The sequence below is a fragment of the Triturus cristatus genome, chromosome 4_1, assembly GCF_964204655.1.
Source record: "Triturus cristatus chromosome 4_1, aTriCri1.1, whole genome shotgun sequence".
In the NCBI taxonomy this organism is placed as follows: Eukaryota; Metazoa; Chordata; class Amphibia; order Caudata; family Salamandridae; genus Triturus; species Triturus cristatus.
Genome location: NC_140585.1, coordinates 761,508,689 through 761,530,209, shown reverse-complemented (window position 1 = coordinate 761,530,209; position 21,521 = coordinate 761,508,689). Strand labels below are relative to the sequence as shown.

General features: G+C 46.5%; 1 protein-coding gene across 8 annotated transcripts in view; it reads left to right on the top strand.

The window, feature by feature from the left end:
- The window catches only part of RPAP3 (RNA polymerase II associated protein 3), a 319,254-nt gene that overhangs the window by 169,827 nt on the left and 127,906 nt on the right, over positions 1–21,521 (top strand). For all 8 annotated transcript variants that reach the window (XM_085653336.1, XM_085653330.1, XM_085653333.1 and 5 more), the window contains one exon: positions 5,826–5,947. In XM_085653336.1, coding sequence (XP_085509462.1) covers positions 5,826–5,947 — 122 coding nt within the window. The remainder of the gene's footprint in view (positions 1–5,825; positions 5,948–21,521) is intronic.

Here is a 21,521-nt window from a genome sequence, read left to right as displayed (position 1 = left end):
CCATTCCTAATGGGGTCGCAAATTGCGAGAGGCTCATTAATATTCATGAGCCTCTCAATTTGCAACCCCATTGGTAATCGCTGACAGTGCGAAATACATTGTTGTACATTGGAAATAGTGCCACTCAAATTGCGAGTCGCAAAAAACTCGCAATTTGCGAGGCGCTATTTCCACGTTCGTATATCTGGCCCATTATCTTTCTGGGATTTCGTGTGAAAACGTGATTAGTGAATGAGGGTATTTGTATCTGTTGGTTTTGTGTATAGTTCCATCTCCAGTCTACCCATCTTGTTGTATATATGGGTATTTTTGAATTCTCCTACATAAAGACAAGCCAGACTAGGAGCACACATGGCTCCTGTGAGAAGTTGGCCTGGCATATGCTGGTCACTAGTTATAGTGGCCACCTTGCACCAGTCCAATTCGACTCTTATGGTAGATAGGTTTAAGACAACCTTTTAAAGAAAGCTATCCTAGTAGTAGCTGTGGAGAGCAACCTTCAGGCTAAGTCTCAGAGGATAGTAAAGCAGCTTGTTTTACCTTATAATCTCTTGAATTGCCAAATGAAAGGACACCACACAGGTATATATATAAAATATATATGTATTTATTACTAGACACACTCTACTAATCTCTTTATGAGATTAGAAGTCAGGAACATATGCAAATATCAACGTTTCACAATAAGTTAAGCACAAATATGGTTGGGGCCCTAGGGGCGTACCAGACCATATACTAAAAAAGAGGTTTAGGAATGTCGACTTGCAAGGGGACAAGGCCTAGGGTCTGTAGAATCGCTTGGGCTTCACTAATCCACCCAAGGCAGGTAAGTAAGAGACCCACGGGAGACGCATGCAGTGTGAGAACACAGCCGCGGGTTCCCCTATTGATTTCAATGGAGCAAGTCGCGGTTGGATTTTTAAAGTTTTAGGGTACAAGCAAGCCACTTACAAGGTAAGTAATTCGAGGGCCAACACACACTGGAGCACCGGAGTGCACGAGTTACCTCACCCAGGAAAGCCGGGTGCATAGGTGTCTTTTGGTGTCTGGTCGCGTCATTGTTTTCTATGGAAGCCGATGAAGATTTGCTGCTTGTGAAGACTGGAGAAATGTCCGGTGGAATCCAAGGCTGGATTCAAGATGAAGACCTGAAAGCAGAAGGGACAGTGTTAACAGTCACTTGCCAGTGACCCGGGGCCAGGAAGATGGATGCCCACGGTAATCGGGTGATTTCAGGTGATCAAGGGTGTTTTGACTCTTTGCCCACGAGGTCCAGGAGGCATCGACGATGACCAGGAGCTGGATTCGGAGTGACCCAGGATGTCTGCAGCTTACTGAGGTGTCGGCAACCGGATTGGAGCCAACAAGCCTTGGCAACAGCAAGTCTTGTGGAAAATGAAGAAAGTCAGCGGTGCAGACCAGCAAGGTCTGAGGGATTCACCCAGCGAGGGTAAGTGAGGGCAGGCCTGGAGCAACCAGGGGAGCCCTTTGTTTCGATGAGAAAGTCTTCAGGGGACCCACAAGCCAACGGGCAAGGGATCGCGAAGACGCCTTGTGAGGATTCACTTCACAGGAGCCCACGGTCATTCGGGACGAGGTAGGCCTCTGATTTTCGAGGGAAATCCTGCTGGAGGCTTGGGCCAAACGTGGTCCAATGCACAAGTTCGTAGAACGTCGTGAAGGGGTTGCACTCGACAATAGTGCACGGTACCCGGGTATTGCTGTTACTCGTCACCCATGGGGTCCACTCGCCTCAGCTCTGCTGGGGATTTACAATGGCCATCGAGAAGTCAGGAAATCCACTTCCGGGACTGCAGGGACTTTGGACTCCAGCGGGAGCGGGTAAGTTTGCGACCGTTGATTAAAGTTTTTGGTGCCTGCCAAGCAGGGGAGTCACTCCTTGACTCCAAGGGAGATTCTTCAGTCTTCCAAAGGTAGTTGAACGTCGAAGGGCCAGGTTTCTTCTTGTAGTGCGTCGTCCAGGGATATCTGATTTGCAATGGCAAGGTTTCCCTATCTTATACTAAAAGTAGGGGAGGGACTAGCTCTATGACCACTCCTCTGGGAGGGTCAGGGTAGGGGGTGGTTACACCCACTTCCCTTTGTCCAGTTTCGCACCAGAGCAGGGACAGGTAGCCCCTGAACCGGTTTGAGCTGGCATATGCACAGAGGAGCCTACTGCTCCCCCAGTGCAGGACTTCAAAGCACTCTAGGAGTGCACCCACCCAGCCCCAATACACTAAATCCTATCTGGAATGTGGTGACACCTCCCTGTGACAGGATGCCTATTGTTGGGCTTCCTCCGCTGTGAGTTTCGGTCAGCAGCAGGAGGGCAGCCCAGTGTCTGTGCTGGTGGCATCCATTTTGTGATGCCAGGGCTCTTTCAGATTTCTACCGTGTTACCTCAGTAGGTATGTGTCGTCCCCTCTAGAAGAGTGGGATCATACTCCTACACCAGTTACTGGTGTCGGGGTATGATTCCAAGTTGTTTGGCACCAAACACGACATTTTCTGATGCAGTCATTCCAAAGTTAGCATTTACCGGTAGGTTATAATACACTTAAGAGTATATGGTTTAACCGCATCCACAAACAGCCACAGAGAATAGACTGTGCCAGCTGCAGAGGGGTCCTGCTCATGCAGAGGCACCCCCTCACATTGTAAACCAAGCACCCTGCCCTCAGGATTGATAGGGCCTGCCTTAGGGGTGACTGATAGGTTTATATGTGTGTGTATGGTGAGATATAGGAAACCTATACCTCAGTGAGGAGTGCAAACACTACCACACCCAGGCTGCAGTAGCGAGCCTGTGGTGTCAGATTTAGTCTGCTTCCCAGGGGTGGCATAATACATGCTTCAGCCCCTGGTAGGCCTGTGAAGTACCTATGCCCTAGGTACCTAAGGTACCATATACTAGGGGCTCATAAGGTACCACAGTATCCAATCACTAGTGCATCTAATATGCACTCCAAGTCGTTTAGAGAGAACAGAGAGGCTGGGGCCCTGATTAGCAGGATCCCAGTCTGACTATAGCCAGAAAACAAGTGGGGGCAATATAAGTGCAGATCCTACTCTCCTACAGCTCCTATGCTGGTTCTGTTGAGGAAACAATTGGTCTTTAAAAAGGAACACGTTTTCCAGGACCATAGAGACACATTTTAAAATGAATTCTTTGTAAGCTCCTCCCAAATCCACATTCTCCATTGCCCTACTCACTACCTCTATTGTTGAATTTTGAGGAATGTTGGTATACAACGCCTCAATGTCTAGCGTCACCAGACATTGAGTCTCTTTGTTAAATCTGCTGTTTTCTAATATTTAAATAATATGTGAAAGTCTTTCACATAGGATTCCAATTGGCATACTAGAGGTCTTAAAAAAACAATCAGCATATTTACTGAGGGGTTCAAGTAGTGATTCCAAACAGCTCACTATGGTTCTGAATGGTGGATCTTTTTTATTTTTGTGACTATTGGGGAGTCTATAGATTGCAGGAGTTTTTGGATTCGTGTCCTGAGAAACCTAAATTCATCTTTGCATATCCAGTCATCGTTCCTCACCTCTATTAGTAGTGCCAAACACACTATTTTCAGGGAACCCAATCTACTATTTGGGATTTCTTGATAATGCTCTTCTATTGAAAGAAGTTTCATTACGCGTGTTTCAAATATTACTACTCGTGTGCCTTTATCGGCGGGTTTGATAGTTATACTCAATCCCCCTTGAGGGAATCAATTGTTTCCCTATTTGTTCTTGTTAGGTTATTAGAATGAATATGAGACTCTTCTAAAATGTGTTTTATCCCAATCTCCACTGCCCTTTCAAACACTTGTACATTTTTCCCAACTTGGGACACAGATGGACTAAAAGTTGATTTGGTTTTCAAGCCTGATACATTGGAGGAGGGCCTAGGGGGGACGTTCTTCAAAAAAATATCTTCAATCTAATTTTTCTAAAAAAAAATAAATTCAAATCCTCCTCTAACTCAAATGTATTAACTGCTACAGTGGGGGTAAAGCTAAAACCTTATTCTAATACCTCTCTCTCATAAAATGACTCGGTGTTCTACTGGACAAATTTATGATCAGTGCTTTATTTACTGCCAGTATCTTTGTTTTTTGTTTTTATATATTCTTGTGGGGGATGGTTCCTCATAAAATGACCTCTGCCTCTGTTTGGGGTGCGTCTTTGACCTTGTCTGGGTTTTTGATCTAAATAAAACCCCATAATCATTATTCATTCCTATGTTTGGTTGTCATGTCTATTTGAACCATCTTCCTCACTACTAGAGCTGAGTTGTCAGAAAAGATAACGTATTTTTTCCATCCCCGTGTGTAGATTGGTCTGTTATTCATTGATCTGTCCCAGCCGTGCTCTTTCCTCTCTTGAAAATAATCCTCTTTAAGGCAAGGATATGTCAGTTCATAACTAAACTTATTATTATCTTTTTAGTTTTTTAAATTTATGAGATACTCCTTATATCCCTCAACATCCTGGTTTATGTTTTCCAGTTTTTTCTTTGCGTCTTCCAGCTCTGTGGTTGCTTTTAGACTGGCTTCTAGTTTATTTATAGCTTCTTTTTCTATGACAGTCATCTCTAGTGCTGTTTCTATAATTAAAAGCATCCAGTCCCTGCTGCATCTATTTGCTATTTGTGTCCAAGTTTCATAGAATTTCCTATTCTCTATAAATAATCCTGATTCATTTCTAATCTGTTAACTGATTTGAATAATTCCTGATTTCACATATTCTATTAAACAATTGGCGTGTAACTCTATTCTTATCATATATTTTTTTTAATTCACCAATTTTCCCCATTTTTTACCACTGCTTGATATCAAGATAAGTTTATAGCTTTTTTAATACCAGTATTAATGATTTTGTTATATTGATCCTCTGTAACCCCAAAGGCTTTAAAAGAGTCCAACTCTATTTGCTCACATTAAATCTTCAACAAACACATTTACGTAACATCACTGCCTTGATGTCAAAAACACATTTGAGATGGTAGTCGGTTGAATGGTATTGTGCAGCCTTTTAAGATGAGATAAGTCCAATTACTGCTTCTGTGTCATGTGTATTTTGCAGCTATTGTAGAGGTAAACATTATTCAAACCTTTGAATCTATGAAAGATCCAATGTTGGGGAAGAAAATGTTACCTGTAGCTACAGTTTTCCAAACTTGTTATCGTTCATTATTTCACATGTGACCCTTCCACCTTCTCAGTAATGAGGCTTTTAATTGTGTATGTTTTGACTACCTGCAAAGTTCTGAACCCCTTGACCTGATTGGTCAGAGATTAAGTTACATATTGAAGTTTATAGACTGCATATAGTCTATGACTTTTCAATATTATTTCAGCGGATGTACACTGCTGAATTTAAATTGACTACCAAGAGATCCCAGCCTAATTAATATTTAAGCATGTGAATCTATGAAAGATTTCATATTTGAAGAACTGCATCTAAAGGTAGTTACTTTTTTCACCAATATATTTCCTACCTCTACAATATTTCACTGTCAATAATTTTCCTTCAGCATTCTTGCAGCACAATCTTTCTTTTGTCAGTATTCAATTACCAACAATGAGCAAACTCAGGGCTAGTGGCTAGCCATTGAATACTAATCTTTGATCTAATTAAAACTTACTTTGACTTATGTACTTAGCAGCAACACAAAGTATATAGTTATTGTCTACAATACATTTGGTTGACAGAAATGTATCTTCATTGGTCAAATCAGCTGCATGAATTTTCAGTTTTGAATTTTCAAAAGCTATGTTTATAGTATAGATTTTCATACTGGGTCCTAATTGCCCATTTAGGTATGAGGATGCTGAAAAGGACTGTACTCAAGCCATATCCTTGGATGGTTCATATTCTAAAGCATTTGCCAGAAGGGGCACGGCCAGGACTGCCCTTGGAAAACTGAAGGAAGCACAAGAAGGTGAGAATTGTTTTGCCTTTGAATGAAAATGTTGTGTTCAGTTTTTAAATTTGAGCTTTGCAGTAACACCGGCCTTCATGTACATTTAATGTAAATGTATAGGCTCCAGTAGGACATCCACATCCTTTGAAATTTATGATAAAGTGTTGAATATTCTGTTATTTTAGCACCACTTCCATCATGTTGTATACTGAATGCTTCTGTCATGCGGATCACCACTGCTACTTCTGTAAATCATGCTAACATTTTTTTTCTAGTTTTCAGCCTGTGTAAATGATATAGTAACCTTGTGTTCTTACTTTATGATATTGACTGTATGAATCTGTATTATATGTATTGCATCTGTTCCTAAATGAGCTGCTCTGACACCCATTGGGTCTTGTCTGTGTAATCCAAAATAGCTAATAAATGAGGCGTTAATCTGTTCCGTGTATGGGGTATTCTGATTGACTACAATAGAAAACACACCATAACATCTATATATTATCGTTATTCCCTATGAAGTAACACTACCTACGCATGATCAGTTTTTATATAGTCATTGTTAGACCTGGCATTTCTTGGCGTGGTCACCCCTGACTTTTTGCCTCTACCTCCTCCATTTTTGATGCTGTGATGGATTGCGTTTTAGATGCTTTGGGCGCTTTGCCACTGCGGATCAGTGTCAAAGTGCAAGTGCTCCCTGTATAAAGTGTTATGGTAATTGGTTGTCCATAATGGGTATGTTTGCCTTACTTGCAAAGTATCTAGTAAAGTGCACTATGTGTGCCAGGGCTGGTAATGCAAATGCTACTAGTGGGCCTGCAGCACTAATTGTTCCACCCACACAAGTAGCCCTAAAGAGAGAACTCAGGCCTACCACTGTAGTGCCTGCGCGCAGTTTGTTAAACTGCCTTGTTGTCCTGACAAGTGCACCCACTTGCCAAGCCTTACCATTCCCTTTCCATGCACATCAGACAACCCTATGGTAGGTCCAGGGTAACCCCCTAGGCAGGGTGCAGTATCTGTGAAAGGTATGACATGTACTTGGGTGTGTTCTATGTCCTGACAGTGAAATACTCCCCATTTCGTTTTTGCACTGTTGCAAGGCCATCTTGCCCATAGGACAGAATGGGGAAGGCTGTGTAATATGTTTCCAGCCTATCTTCCCATAGGCTTAAGATGGAGAGGTGAAGTTTAGTGTGCCTGAACTCACAATTGAATAACACATCTTTTTGTGAAGGTGGTTTTTGCATTGTATGTTTAGAAACCACACTTTCAGAAGTGGCTGTTTTTTTGTGTTCTTACAATTCTGTGTGTCTCTGCCTGGTTGTGGATTGACTGTCTGGATTTGAAAGTGATAGGATGTGGGAAATGTCTTGACCTGGGGGAGGAGGTGAGACCGCAACAGGCTGACCTGCATCTGGAGTGTTGGGTGGGAGGAGTAGCCCCTGGAGGTGAAGAGGCCTGGGCTGCTGCCATAAAACAATGGCTCCATCTCCTGCTGAGTTATTGAAGATCCAGACCCCCACTATCAAAGGAAGAAGGTGTCACTGACAGGGAGTCACCCAGAACTGGTTTGGATAGGGGTCAGTGCCCCCTGAACACAAAGACTTGAAAGACATTTAGGGGTATAACTATCAGAGCTGAAACCCCTGGACCTTTGACTGATCAAGACTGAAAAGGATTGAAATTACTTCGTGGTCAAGAGGAACCCCTGCCGTGTGCGTGTGCTTCGTGCAGCCTAAGACCTTCGTGAGGATTGCCCTGTGATCGTGTGCATCCGGAGCTCAAGTGAGTCTCAGTAACGCTGTGTGTGTATGCCCTGTTGCAGCCGGAGACCTTCGTGAGAAATTGCCTCATGACTGTGTGTCCTGGAGCAGTCTTGTTCTCTGCTTCGGTCGACAGCGTGACCAGAAGTGCTGCGATCGAAATTGCCATCGGCCCGGACCGACATCCCCAGAGGAGCTGTGAGAGTTCGCCGCAGCCGGCCCGAGCCTGCCTTTGCCAAGGAGAGACCTCAAACCATCACCGTTGGGGGGGGGGGGGGGGGGGGGGGGGGTCCGAGTTCCACTAAAACAACATTTGCGTTGAGCTGGGCGCTTATGCCCTCAGAGTTATTGAGGCGGTCAAAAATGAAGCAGCACTTTTAAAACTACAGAGGAAATTCCCTTTATTGAAGGGATCTAGAACTTGTACAGAGTACCACAGTGAGGTTTCATTGACTTCAAATGCCATTGGTGGTGAAGGAACATTTCTATGCATCATTGCAAGCCATTTCTCATACATTGTAAAATTAAAAGTTCCTGAATTGCTCTTCAACATTGCTTTCCTTACCAAGTGGCAAGCACTCTAACATGGAACATGTTGCAGGTCCAAAGTCACTAAAGGTGTCGCCCAGCCTACTCTCAAGGAGATGTTTCACATCTACACCAATTATGCTGAACACTTGGCTGACAAGGGTTTTTTCAGACTCTAGTTTTTTTTTTATGTCCACTACAGCAGTTATGTTTTCCTGTAAAAATCTAAGAATGCAGTAGAGTGTACTTTTTTCACATCACTATCAATATGCGGCCAAAGATCCTCACATTTCTTGCCTTTGACATCATCACTAAGCACAAATTCTATAAACGGTTGCCACATGGATAATATAGCATTCATAGCCCCTTGGACTAAGAACCATCAGCTAAGGGGCACAGTTGGGAAGACTCTTTCTTTGATGCCACACCAAGCACGAAATGATAAATATTTACGTTTTAGTTCCTGTGCATAAGAAAACAGTGCACCAGAATGACTAAAAGGTCAATAGCATCCCTCATTAACTGTAAAGATTGTAAAGGTGCTTCCAGCATCCCATCTAACATGTGGCAAGGATCTCCTACATGGAATCACTTCAACTCGGGTATCAATTTTGACAGGTCATCACACAACTTTTTCAGATACATAGCTGAATCACTGCAAATAGAAACAATATCACTCCAATCTTTTTTGAACTTGGAAAAAACCTTTTTTGCAGAGCATTCCAAGTGACACTGCATTCCATGTTTTCCAGAAGTTTGGTGTCATGTTTTCACCACTATCCCAGATGCTTGTTGGTAGCGCTCTTTATACTTATACTTGTCACTATACCTTGCATTGAAGGTTTAAAGCCTGGGGTGTTGGCAATTCACCAACTATCAATACTGACCCACTAGAAACTGTGGGTTGATGTATTAAGGGTTTTTATCCATTGTCTGTGGGTAAATGTGATGACACATATTAGGAAAGATTCTTATGAAACCAGCCATTTTACCTATCAGTGAAAGAATCAAACGCAGCTAAAATATCAAATATGATTTTGATATTTCCTGATTCTATATAGTTTATAAAATAATTAAACGACCTAAAACATGCTTCTAAATCCTGCATCTTTAGGCGAAAGACCACAAAACTGAGAAAAAGCAAAACGAAGCAGAAACAATATTTTAGTGGCATCCCTAAACAATAAAACTGAAGCAGAATAGTGTTAGCTCAGTCTTTCTTACTGCTAGCTTGTATAACAAAGTTACATTGTATTGACCCCTTCAGGAAGAAAAAAAAATGACCCTTTCACTCTCTTTTTCCTTTCTTTGAATGACATTTAGTTTGTGGTTGTGCAGGTGTTTTTTCAGTGTTTATCTGTTTTCTCTGGTGAGGGCTATTTCTCTTTCAGAGGGGTTTTAACAGTTATTATAGTTTTAAACCTTAAACCCCACAGCGTACATATAATTGTTTTTTATGAAACTCGTGTGGAGTCCATTTGTGGTGTTATCACTGGGTTACTGAGAGTGTGGATGCAAATATTTTACACATTTGCCTTGGAGATAAGCCTGGCTGCTCGTGCCAAGCTACGAAGGGGGTGAGCTGGGGCTATCTGAGAAGGTGTCCTTCCTTTCTCTGACCTAGAAGTAAGGGTCCCTATTTGGACTATAGTACCTACCTCAGCCAACTAGAGACCCTCGGTTCTAACAGTCAGTGTATAATGTTTAAACTCTATTATTCGCTTATTGAAGTTTTTCATTCCCTTATAACCTTAACAGACCTTTTGCCTTGAAGTTGTATTGAATGTTTCAATTGGACACTGGCTTTTTCTTGATTTGAATCCTTGGACACTTTCATCCTAGCAGCCATAAATGGTTGTCAACTCTTCCCTGTAATGCTTGAAGTAACAAAGTGACCATTTCTTGTCTGATTTTCTCAAAGAATGGATTGTTGCAAACCTAAGAAAAGTAGTTACTAAACAATTCTTTACTTATTTACCCATGTCCTCTTTTGATGTTATCAACAGCTGAAAGATAGCAAAGAAGTTTACTATTCACAACTTTGTCAGGAATGGAGGGGTACCCCTGTGCTGGGAACCTTCTCCCCGACAAACACAAAGATTTTTTTTTTTTAAATTAAAGAGAAGAATTGCTCTTTACTTCAGGTGTTTATTACGCTTTTTAGTGGTAAATTATTAGTCTATCTTAACGCTTCATTGGATAAAGTACCTGGTACTGTACTCGTGTTGTTAATAGCAACTCACAGGTTTTGAATCCTGGTGAATTTACTCAACTTATCATCGTTATGAGGCTGATTTAGATGACTAGCCTGGTGTGGGTGATAACAGCACTTTCAGATGTTAAGCTACTTAATAGTTTAATTACTGTAAAGTACATAATTATTATTTTAGGATCAGAAGCATGATATTCAATGATATGCCAATTCGAAGGGATATTGACCTCTGGAAGTCCCACACATGAAATTGGACCAACGGTGTTAATTTTTGTGGTGCAGTCCATACCATGAGAGCCACTCTGAAACCGGCCTTTGCCCATATCTATGATTTCCTTTCTGTAACCCTCCACACACTTATTACCTTATCACAGCCACAAGCTTGGTGCATTACAATTTAATTGGTGCTGTTACTGTTAGTTTTGTGGTGTTTTTTTACCCTATGCTGATTGTCTGCTGGTCGATAAATGAGGCACCCCTGCTAAAAATACAGGGTTATGCCACAGGAACCTCTAGTCACAAGTATAGAATGGGTCTCCATAATGCTATCAGTTGTAGGATCAGATGGGCCACACTCTTTCATCCGTCTGTAGGTAAAACACCCTTACCAGCTCTGGCTGCTCACTGGGACTTTCATCCTTTCCATTATTCCTATTGTCAATCCTGGTTGTATTTGCCTGTTATTAAAAGCTGGACACCCATAATTGGTACAGTATTCCAGTTCTGTGGTAAAAATGAAAATGTAACAGCGATATTTTGTCTTCAGGACTCAATATTAGTGAGTGTGAACATCGCCCATCACATCCCTGTAAGGTAAAAGTAACCCAGGTCAGCAGTAAATAAAATGCACTCTTCCTTCACACCCACTTAGCCAGTATCATTGAGGTCTTCCTTGTCCCAACCAGAAGTAGCAAATGAACAGTGAGAAGGATGCATGTGTGACATTTCATGGCACACTTAAGTTATGAGGTCAAAATCATGTGTCCGTTGTGCGGATTTGTATTTATCTATAAATATCCAATTCATGTTTCTTAACATTAAGAACATTTGAGAAATGCAAATAATGTTCCTAAATTAACTACAACTGTAGCTGATTGGCTTGATTCTTTAAAAAAATGTATCCTCCCTCACATTAACACGTACACTGATCAAAGAAGGAACAGCAAAAGAAACAGGACACCTGTGAGTGTCAGCGCTGCATATGGTGTAGCATGTTTGTTTCATGAGGGTAGAACATACCATCTACAGAAACAAATGTATACGATTTTGGACAATATTGAGAGAAATAAAAAAGAAAAATAAGTGGAGCAGCATGATGGCCTTTGCAACCTTGAGACCACCCATTTGTGAGGATCTCTCCCCACCCTGTAATTCAGGTCCACATGAGATAATAATCAAAAGTACTTTCACCCAAGGAGTTTTTTTGTGTGGAGGGGGATCTAAACAGTATACCACGGCCTCCCCATGGGCTATGCACTCTCTCTAACTTTGCTGAAGAGGGGATGGGTTCAAACCCATTTCCCACTCCCCCAAGGTCTTGCACAGTGTTGTGGGGAGTGATCTCTCCTGAAGTCCACAAACTCTTGTTTAATATCTCCCTGACCATTTCCAATGTTCAGGAGGATTGTCCCAGGACCAGCTTTTGGTGTGCTTGTGCTCCCTACAAATCCACTTCACTCATGCAAGACCTTGATCAAGAGCTGTGAGGCTCCTCTCTTCATTCCACCATGAATAACCAATCCCTTTTTCGATGCCCAAGTATCTCACTGGGGTGTTCATCTACGTCCAGAGGCCCCTCAACATTTTGCCCCCTATCTTTGCAAAGGATAGAGGTTAGAATCCCGTCATGCATCAAACTAGGCCAGAACATAGCTATACTGGACCTATTTCACGCTCTAAGTGAAGTAGTTGTAAACAGTGCATTAGGCCTTTAAAATCTGCCCCTGTCATCCTTCACCGTTCTGAGGTAGAGGAGAATGCAAACAAGACCCCAGTGTTGCTGTCAGCTGCCTTGGTCCTTGTGATCCTAGAAAAGACTGAACGACAAGGCTGGCTTTTGTTAGGCTTTAAAGCTGGTTGTAGTGCCTTCTTGCAGATCATTGATGATGCTTTAACCATCTTGTATACTGATGACTCCCTCCTGATGATTTTACTTGATCAGTCAACGGCATTTGACACCTCTAGCAATGAGATTCTCGTTCACATTTTAAAAGACTGCATGGGTATTGAATGAAGTGTACACAAGTACTTCACATTCTATTTAAACACTCGCTTCAGATTAAAATTGGGAACTTTTTCCAATCCTGTTCCAACAACACAGTGAGATTCCCAAAGATCTGTATTAGCCCCTGCTTTCCTCAGTATTAATCTTGAACCACTGTGTGACATTATCATATATTCTAGTGGATCTTATCAGCAGTATGCGACTGTCACCCAGCTGTTTGAAAGATTGCTGTCCTGAAGATATCGTTTTACTGGCTTCGGCTATTACCAAGATTCCATCCTGAATTACTGCTCATCTGAATTTCAATCCAAACAAAGCTGAATTCCTACTTATTTAGCATCAGTCTTACTCACCTATAAATAACTCATATTTTAGGGTGCTCCAACCATGAGTGAAAGCAAATTGATGTGCTTCATCCCCTATATTAGACTCCTGTTTCAGAAACGCATTTATAGCATGGCTAAAATGGAAGTCATCAATTCAGACTTAAACTGGGGATCAACTTTTTGTTTTATTTTTTACCAGATCATGACTTCAAAGAATTATTCCAAGCCCTGCTACTTTCACAGTTACAGTATGGGAATGCCATTCTTTGTGGTTTTCCAACAAATCCCCATGCGGCACTCAAAGCCATTGTGCATTCACACCTTATCCTGGGTCCCTATGGTTTGACTGTGCCATTTCTATGCTTCTCTCTATAAGCTGGCTGCCTACTGAGTGTAGCTCTGTATATAAACTTGGGAGATCTGATAGAGACATCTAGCCCCAAATTCCTTACTTTAAACTTCCCAGGGCTCATACTGGATCCGCAAGATGTTTCTTGAGCAGTACCCCTGCACGCCGATAGGTGGCGTCTGTTGACTCCATGTGACGTTGACGTTTCCGTCATCGCGACATCCACATCATCTATATTGCCGCCACCTCGCAGCGCTGTTGACAGTCCTTTTCTTTCCTCGCCATCCAACACAGATCCGTCGAAGAAAGCTACCCTCTGTCATTTTTTGGCATACTTTTTTCGACTTTTTGTCATTATTTTTTCATTGGTGTGTAGGTACTCCATCATATCCAAAAAGACCTTGGGGTTCAAACCGTGCAGCGCCTGTCACTGGGCCATGTTGGTCACGGATCCCCACCTTGTGTGTCTCTGGTGCCTGTAGCTTGACCACGACCCAAATTCGTGCTCCGCCTGCTTGCCATGGCGCTTAAAGCTTTGTGGGAGCAGTCCCTAAAGCTTCTTGCCGCCCTTAGTCAGGCACCTCAGAGGTCTCCATGTTGGTCTAGTTCCCGTTTCCGAACATGAGAAAGGTCCGAGCACCACTCGGGGGACATCAAGTCTTCATCCTCCCATTCGAAGTCCTCGAAGGGGTCAGGTAAGAAGCACCACAAGAAACACAAAAAGTTCTCCCTGGCTATCACGTGACGCGACTGAGGAGTCTCGACATTCGAGGTCTTGTTCTACGGAACATATGCTGGGGTCTGCTCTGCGCTTCCCTCCTTTTCTGCGACCAGGAGCGACTCCCGCCCAATTGAAAGAATTTTATGGCGCCATGTGTGCCATTTATGGGCAGCCTGCCCATGCCGGCATGTATTCGGGCCCTGTGGGCTCAGCAGAATGAGTTTCATTGGATTCCACACCTGCAGCTCCGGCCCGGCACCCATGGCTCCTCATAAATCCATTTCAGGATCCAGACCAGCACCTGTCGCACCTCCTTGACAATCGCCGACGCCACATCCGGCGTCGAGACTACTGACATCGCCTGCCGACTGCGTCAGCCCATTCTCATCCCCGTCGACATGAAGCCGGCCATGGGTCCACTGAGGCCGGCGCAGACAGAGCCCTTGGACTCTGTCACATCCTCAGCCTTATTTTGAGGAGCTAGGATTGGAGGACGATTGAGAGAGGACGCAGGACCCCTTAGAAGTCCCACCTTATACTGATGAAATGGACTGGTATGAGGAACTGGGTGATGCCAGTGTCTTGGATACCTCTCCAGAGCCTGGCATGCTTTCCCCTCCTATCCTGACTACGGAGGAGGGTGCTTCCTTAGCCATGGTGGTAAGTAGGGCTGCGGAGGTCTTTGACTTGTAGGCTCTTCCTGTGGCTGTCAAAACCAATGTTTTGAAGCAAGTCCTACTACCTTATATCTCACCTGACCCTCGAGAGCTTGGTGATCCTAGCCTCTACTTTTCGTGGTGCGTTCCCTTCTGCACCCCCAGATAGGTAATCCAAAAGGCTGGATAGTTTCCGAAAGAAAATGTTCTCTTCCAGCAGCCTAGCATTGCAGTCAATAAATACTGCATGCCTATTCGGTCATTACTCCTATTCTTTATGGGAGACTGTTGTGCACGTGCTGCCACAAGCCCCTGAGGAGGCCCAGACTGTCCTCTCCAAAGTTGTTGGTGATGGGTGAGATGCAGCGAAGTTTACCATCCGCTGTGTCCTTGACACAACAGACTTGCTGGGCAGAGCGATTTCCTCGACAGTGGCCGTTCGCCTGGCTGAGTATGTCTGGCTTCTCTGGGGATGTCCAAGCCAACCTTATGGACATGCCTGCTCCTCGCCCCTACCTGCAGTTTACGGTGGGCCACGAGCACTTTCAGTTTACGGTGCTTCCTTCATCAGTGCCCCTCTGTTGTTCACCAAGGTGATGGCGGTGGTCACAGCTCATCTGCGGAAATCCACAGTTTCAGTCTGCCCCTATCTCTACTGGCTGTTGAAGGCTGGCTCGCCCAGGGGGTCGTCTCCCACCTCCAGACTAGGGCGAACCTTTTGCATTCACTGGGAGTCAATATCGGCATGCCGAATTCACACCTGACTCCTTCCCAGGTGCTCCCCTTCATTGGAGCTGTTCTGGACACGGTGCAGTTTCGGACATATCCTCCCGAATGGCGAGTCCAGGATATTCTGGCTATGATACTGATGTTTTTAGCCTCTATCCTGGATTTCTGTGAGACTGACTCTGAGGCTGCTGTGCCTCATGGCCTCCTGTATCCTACTAGTGAATCATGCCAGATGGCACATGTGGGCTCTTCAGTGGGACCTGAAGTTCCAACGGGCACAGCAGTGGTGAATCTCACTGACCTGGTGCAGATCTCGCAAGGAATTGCACAAGATCTGCAGTGGTGGTTGACAAACCGCAAATGGGCCACAGGCAGACCCCTCTCCCTTCCCCACCCGGATCTTACAGTGGTGACAGATGCATCACTTCTGGGATGGGGCGGCCATCTGGGGGAGGTGGAGATCAGTGGTCTCTGGTCCCCGTCGTAGCTGGGCTCCACATCAACCTGTTGGAGCTTCATGTGACTGGTACTGAAACCTTACTTACCTTCTCTCAAAAGAAGGCTGGTGCAAGTGTTCACGGACAACACCACAGCCATGTGGTACTGCAACAAACCAGGCAGGGTTGGGTAGTGGACCCTTTATCAGGAGGACCTGCATCTCTGGACTTGGCTGGAACAACAGGGCATATCCCTGGTGGTTCAACACTTGGCCGGTGCCCTGAACACCAGGGCAGACGAACTCAGTTGTCAGTGCCTAACGAACCACGAATGGTGTCTCCATGTGGGGGTAGTGCAAGGACTCTTTCAGCGGTTTGGAGAGCCTTTCTTAGATCTGTTCGCCTCTGCTGAGAACGCGCAATGTCAGCAGTTTTGCTCGGTGGAGTTTCCAAGACGGTTCTCTCTTGGCAAAGCTTTTCATCTCGAATGGAGCTCAGGCCTCCTATACGCCTTTCCTCTCCTCTCATACTACTCCTATCCAGAGTGCTCAACAAGATCAAGAGAGACCGGGCTCAAGTCATTCTTGTGGCTCCATACTGGGCACGGAGAGTTTGGTATCCAGAGCTTTTGCAGATGAGCATCAATCCTCTGATATGGCTGCCCCTTTGGGAGGATCCTCTGTTGCAGCAGCAGGGGAAGGTTCTCCACCCAAACCTGTCAACCCTCTGCCTCCTTGGGTGGAGATTGAGCAGCGGCTGTTAACCGCATTCAACCTTCCTCCCGAAGTGTGCGAAGTTACTCTGGCAGCCAGGCATCCCTCCACTAAGTCGATATACGCCTGCAGATGGCAAAAATGTTGTAAATATTGTACGAAATGGTCTATTGACCCTCTGTCTGCCTCCCGTTCTGACATCCTCCTTTTCAGCCTACCTCTTACCCAGCAGGGCTCTGCTCAGGGCACTCTAAAGAGTTACCTTTCAGCGCTTTCTACAATTGCCAGGCCAACCATCACTTGAAGGGGCTTGCACATCTGTTTCCCCCTCACCTTTTATCATGCCCTAGTGGGACCTTAACTTGCTCTTCACTTATCTAATGTATGCACCATTCGAGCTGCTGCACAATTGCCTCCTCTGGCTGCTTACAATTAAGACAGCCTTTTTAGAAGCCATAACTTCTAACAGAATGCTAAGCGAGTTGCAGGCACTTTATCAGCCTTCTTACCTGACCGTCTTCCCAGACAAGGTAGTGCTCCGCACTGGGGCTTCTTTTTTGCCTAAAGTGGTGACACCTTTGCATCTGGGGCAGTCTGTCACCTTGCCCACCTTCTGTGCTCCTCCGCATCTTTCTAAGGAAGAACGTCTCCATTTGTCTGGACCCAAAAAGAGCGTTATCGTTCTAACTTAACCACACTAAAGTTCTGAGTGGACAACCAACTCTTTGTGGGATATGTTGGAGCAAAGAAGGGTTGTGCTGTGCAAAGGAGGACCATCTCCCGATGGGTTATCCGCTGTATTAAAATCTGTTACGCTCTGGCAAAGAAACAGCCTCCTGAAGGCCTCAGAACTCATTCTACCAGGGCTAAGGCATCCTCCAAGGCTCTCCAGCGTGGTATTCCGGTCCTTGACATCTGTCACGCGGCTATGTGGGCTTCCCTGCACGCGTTTGTCAAGCATTATTACCTGCACAGTCCGGTCCATAGGGAGTGCCTCTTAGGCCAGTTGGTCATACAAGACTTTCTGGGTTAAACTTTTCCGCAGCCCCTCCTCCGGGGATCAATCAATCAAGCATTTGTAGAGCGCACTACTCACCCGCGAGGGTCTCAAGGTGCTGGGGGGGGGAGCTATACTGCTCGAACAGCCAGGTCTTAAGAAGTCTCCTGAAGGTTAGCAGGTCCTGGGTCTGTTGCAGGTGGATGGGGAGGGTGTTCCATGTCTTGGCAGCAAGGTGGGAGAAGGATCTGCCGCCGGTGTTCGTTCGATGCATGTGTGAAACGGTGGCGAGGGCGAGGTCAGCGGAGCGGAGCTGGCGGTTGGGCGTGTAGAAGGTGAGTTGTTTGTTGAGGTATGTAGGTCTGGCATCGTGGAGTGCTTTGTGAGCGTTTGTGAAGAGCTTGAAGGTGCTGCTCTTGTTGACGGGGAGCCAGTGCAGGTCTCTCAGGTGGGCAGTGATGTGGCGGGGTATGTCGAGGATGAGACGTGCGGAGGCATTCTGTATGCGTCAAAGTCTTTTCTGGAGTTTGGCTGTGGTTCCGGCGTAAAGGGCGTTGCCGTAGTCCAGCCTGCTGGTGACGAGGGCCTGGGTGACCGTCCTTCTGGTTCCGGTGGGGATCCATCTGTAGATCTTGCAAAGCATGCAGAGAGTGTTGAAGCAGGAGGAGGAGACGGCGTTGACTTGCTGGGTCATTGACAGTGACGAGTCCAGCATGAACCCCAGGTTGCGTTCGTGGTCGGTGGGTGTCGGCGCAGCTCTCAGCGAAGCCGGCCACCAGGAGTCTTCCCAGGCGGAGGGGGTGGGGCCGAGGATGAGGACCTCTGTCTTCTCAGAGTTCAGTTTCAGGCGACTGTTCTTCATCCATTCGGCGACTGCCTTCATTCCTTCGTGGATGTTGGTTTTGGTGGTGGCGGGTTCCTTGGGAGAGGGAGAGGATCAGCCGGGTGTCGTCTGCGTATGAGACTATGTTGAGGTCGTGCGATTTTGGAGAGCGGTGTCATGTAGACGTTGAAAAGGGTCGGGCTGAGGCATGACCCTTGTGGTACGCCACAGGTGATCTTGGTGGCTTCGGATCAGAATGGAGGGAGGCGGACTCTCTGTGTTCTGTCTGTGAGGAAGGAGGTGATCCACTCCAGTGCTTTGTCGCGGATCCCTGTGTTGTGGAGGCATGTGCGTAGGGTGTGGTGGCAGACGGTGTTGAAGGTGGCCGAGAGGTTTAGGAGAATGAGGGCCGCGGTTTAGCTGTTGTCCATCAGGGTCCTGATGTCGTTGGTGGCGGCGATGAGGGCGGTTTTGGTGCTGTGGTTGCTGTGGAATCCGGATTTGGATGAGTCCTGGGTGTTGTTCTCTTCGAGGAAGCGGGTCAGTTGTCTGTTGACGATCTTCTCGATGACTTTCGCTGGGAATGGGAGCAGGGAGATGGGCCGGACGTTCTTGAGGTTCTTTGGGTCTGCCTTGGGTTTCTTGAGTAGGGCGTTGATCTCTGCGTGTTTCCAGCTCTGCCGGAAGGTGACTGTCTCGAAGGAGCTGTTGAAGATCTTCCGGAGTTGGGGTGCGATGATGGAGCTTGCTTTGTTGAAGATGTGGTGAGGGCAGGGGTCTGACGGTGAGCCGGATTGGATGGTGTTCATGGTTTTCATGGGGTCTTCGTCGTTGACGTGGTTCCAGGAGAGTAGGAGGCCGGTGTGGCTGGGGGATGGTGGGTCTGAGGTGTTGGCGGCTTTTGGGGGGGTCTGGGTGTTGAAGATGTCGTGGATGTCTCTGATCTTGCGGTGGAAGAAGGTGGCAAGAGAGTTGCATAGGTCTTGTGACGGCAGGATGTCGTTCGAGCTGGAGTTGGCGAGTGACGATGTTGAAGAGCTCTTTGCTGTTGTGTGCGTTGTTGTCGATACGTTCCTTGAAGGAGGTCCTTTTGGCGGTTCAAATGAGTTGGTGGTGCTTGCGGCTGGCGTTCTTGAGGGCAGTGTGGATGTTCGGAGTCTGTTTGTGGTGCCACTTCTTCTTGAGTCTTCGGCAGGTCTGTTTGGATGCCTGGAGGTCAGTGGTGAACCAGATGGCCCTTCCATCGGTGCGTCTGTTTGAGGGTTTCTTGATCGGGGCGAGAGTGTTGACGCAGTTGTCGATCCATTGCCTGAGGTTACGGGCGGCTGTGTCTGTGTTGGTGTGGTCGGTTGGTGGGTCTCGGGCGAGGGTGGTGGTTAGCTGGTCTTCTGTGACCTTCTTCCAGCTGCGATGGGGGATTTGTTGCGGTTGATTGTGTACGGTGTTTTTCTTGAAGGAGAAGCGGATGCAGTGGTGGTCAGGCCAGTGGAGTTCGGTGGTGTGGCAGAAGATAACGTGGTTGCTGGCGGAAAAGATGGGGTCGAGTCTGTGTCCGGCGGAGTGGGTGAGTGTCGTGACGAGCTGTTAGAGTCCGAGGTTGGCGAGCAGGGTGGTGGAGTTGCTGTCACTGGCGTTCTCAAGGTGGAAGTTCAGGTCTCTGAGGAGGATGTAGTCTGTGGAGGCCAGGGCGTGCGAGCTGATGATGTCGGTGATGGAGTCGCTGAACTGTGGCCAGGGTCCGCGGGGGTCTGTAGACGAGGGTTCCTCTGAGGGTGGTGATGGGGTCGATGTAGATCTGGAACTGCAGGTGTTCGGCGGTGCTGAGGGTGTTTTCGGTGCTGGTCGAGATTCTGAGAGTATTCTTGCGGACGATGGCGATTCCTCCTCCCGGTCTGTTGGTGCGGTCCCTGCAGATGATCTTATAGCCATCCGGGATGGCTATGGCAACGTCGGGTGCTGATGAGGGGTTCATCCAGGTTTCCGTCAGGAAGGCGACGTCCGGGGAGGATGAGTCGAGAAGGTCCCAGAGTTTGACGGCGTGCTTGTGAACAGAGCGGGTGTTGAGCAGTATGCATCTGAAATGGTTGTGGCCTGCCCTGGTGGGAGGGACAGGTCGTGCTGGTGTGTGCTGGCTGGTGAAGCTGCAGTTTCGGCAGGTGAAGGGTCTGTGGGTGCGCTTCGGGGTGGCCTGGAAGCAGGTAGGTGAGCGGCCGGCGTGGAGTACGTGGAGGAGGTTGGCATCGTAGCGCCATCGGGTGTCGTGTCGCTGGCGGGGGCCAGGGGATCTGGTACTGGGCGCGGTCCAGGCACGGACGGGCGCAGACGGGCTTGCCTTAGGCGCGCCAGCGGAGCGCCCGCTGCGCAGCAGCCGCCATTAAGAATGGTATTGGGGATGGTATTGCTTCGGTATCTGTTCAAAGGTAAGGAATCTGCTACTAGATGTCTCTATCAGAGGGACAAGTTACTTACCTTTAGTAACGCCTTATCTGGTAGAGACCTGATCTAGCCGCAAAGTCCTTCCTTACCTACCCACCCAATCTCCCCGTGCTGTGGATCAGTTCTTCATATCATGGCTGTTTCCCATCAGGGCCCTAGTTGTTTAAACACACCAATGTCAGTCAACTTCATGGCTCCGCGCATCTGGTGTGGAAAGTTACGAAAAGTACTGATGTCAGCGCAGCGAGGTGGCGAATATATAGACAACGCAGATGTTATGATGACGGAAACAACACCGATCATGTCAGGCGAAGTAGACCGATGCCACCTATCGGCACGCAGGGGTACCGTTCAAGAAAAATCTTCCGAATCCAGTCTGACGCCTGGGAAGTTCAAAGGTAAGGAATCAGCGGCTAGATCATGCCTCTTCCAGATAAGATGTTACTGAAGGTAAGTAACTTGTCCTTCAGTGCTCAAACTTGTGCACTCTGTCCAGTTACTCTGTCTTGTTGGAAAACTGAAGTCTTCAGGAGGCTCTTACCAACTGAGAAAATCTGATACCCTCTTAATTGAAACTCCTGTCTTCAACAAAAGTTTACCCCAAATAATTCCTACTCCAGTGGAACACCCAAAGTCTGAACTCAGTTCCTCTCGTCAGCACCTTTACTACCT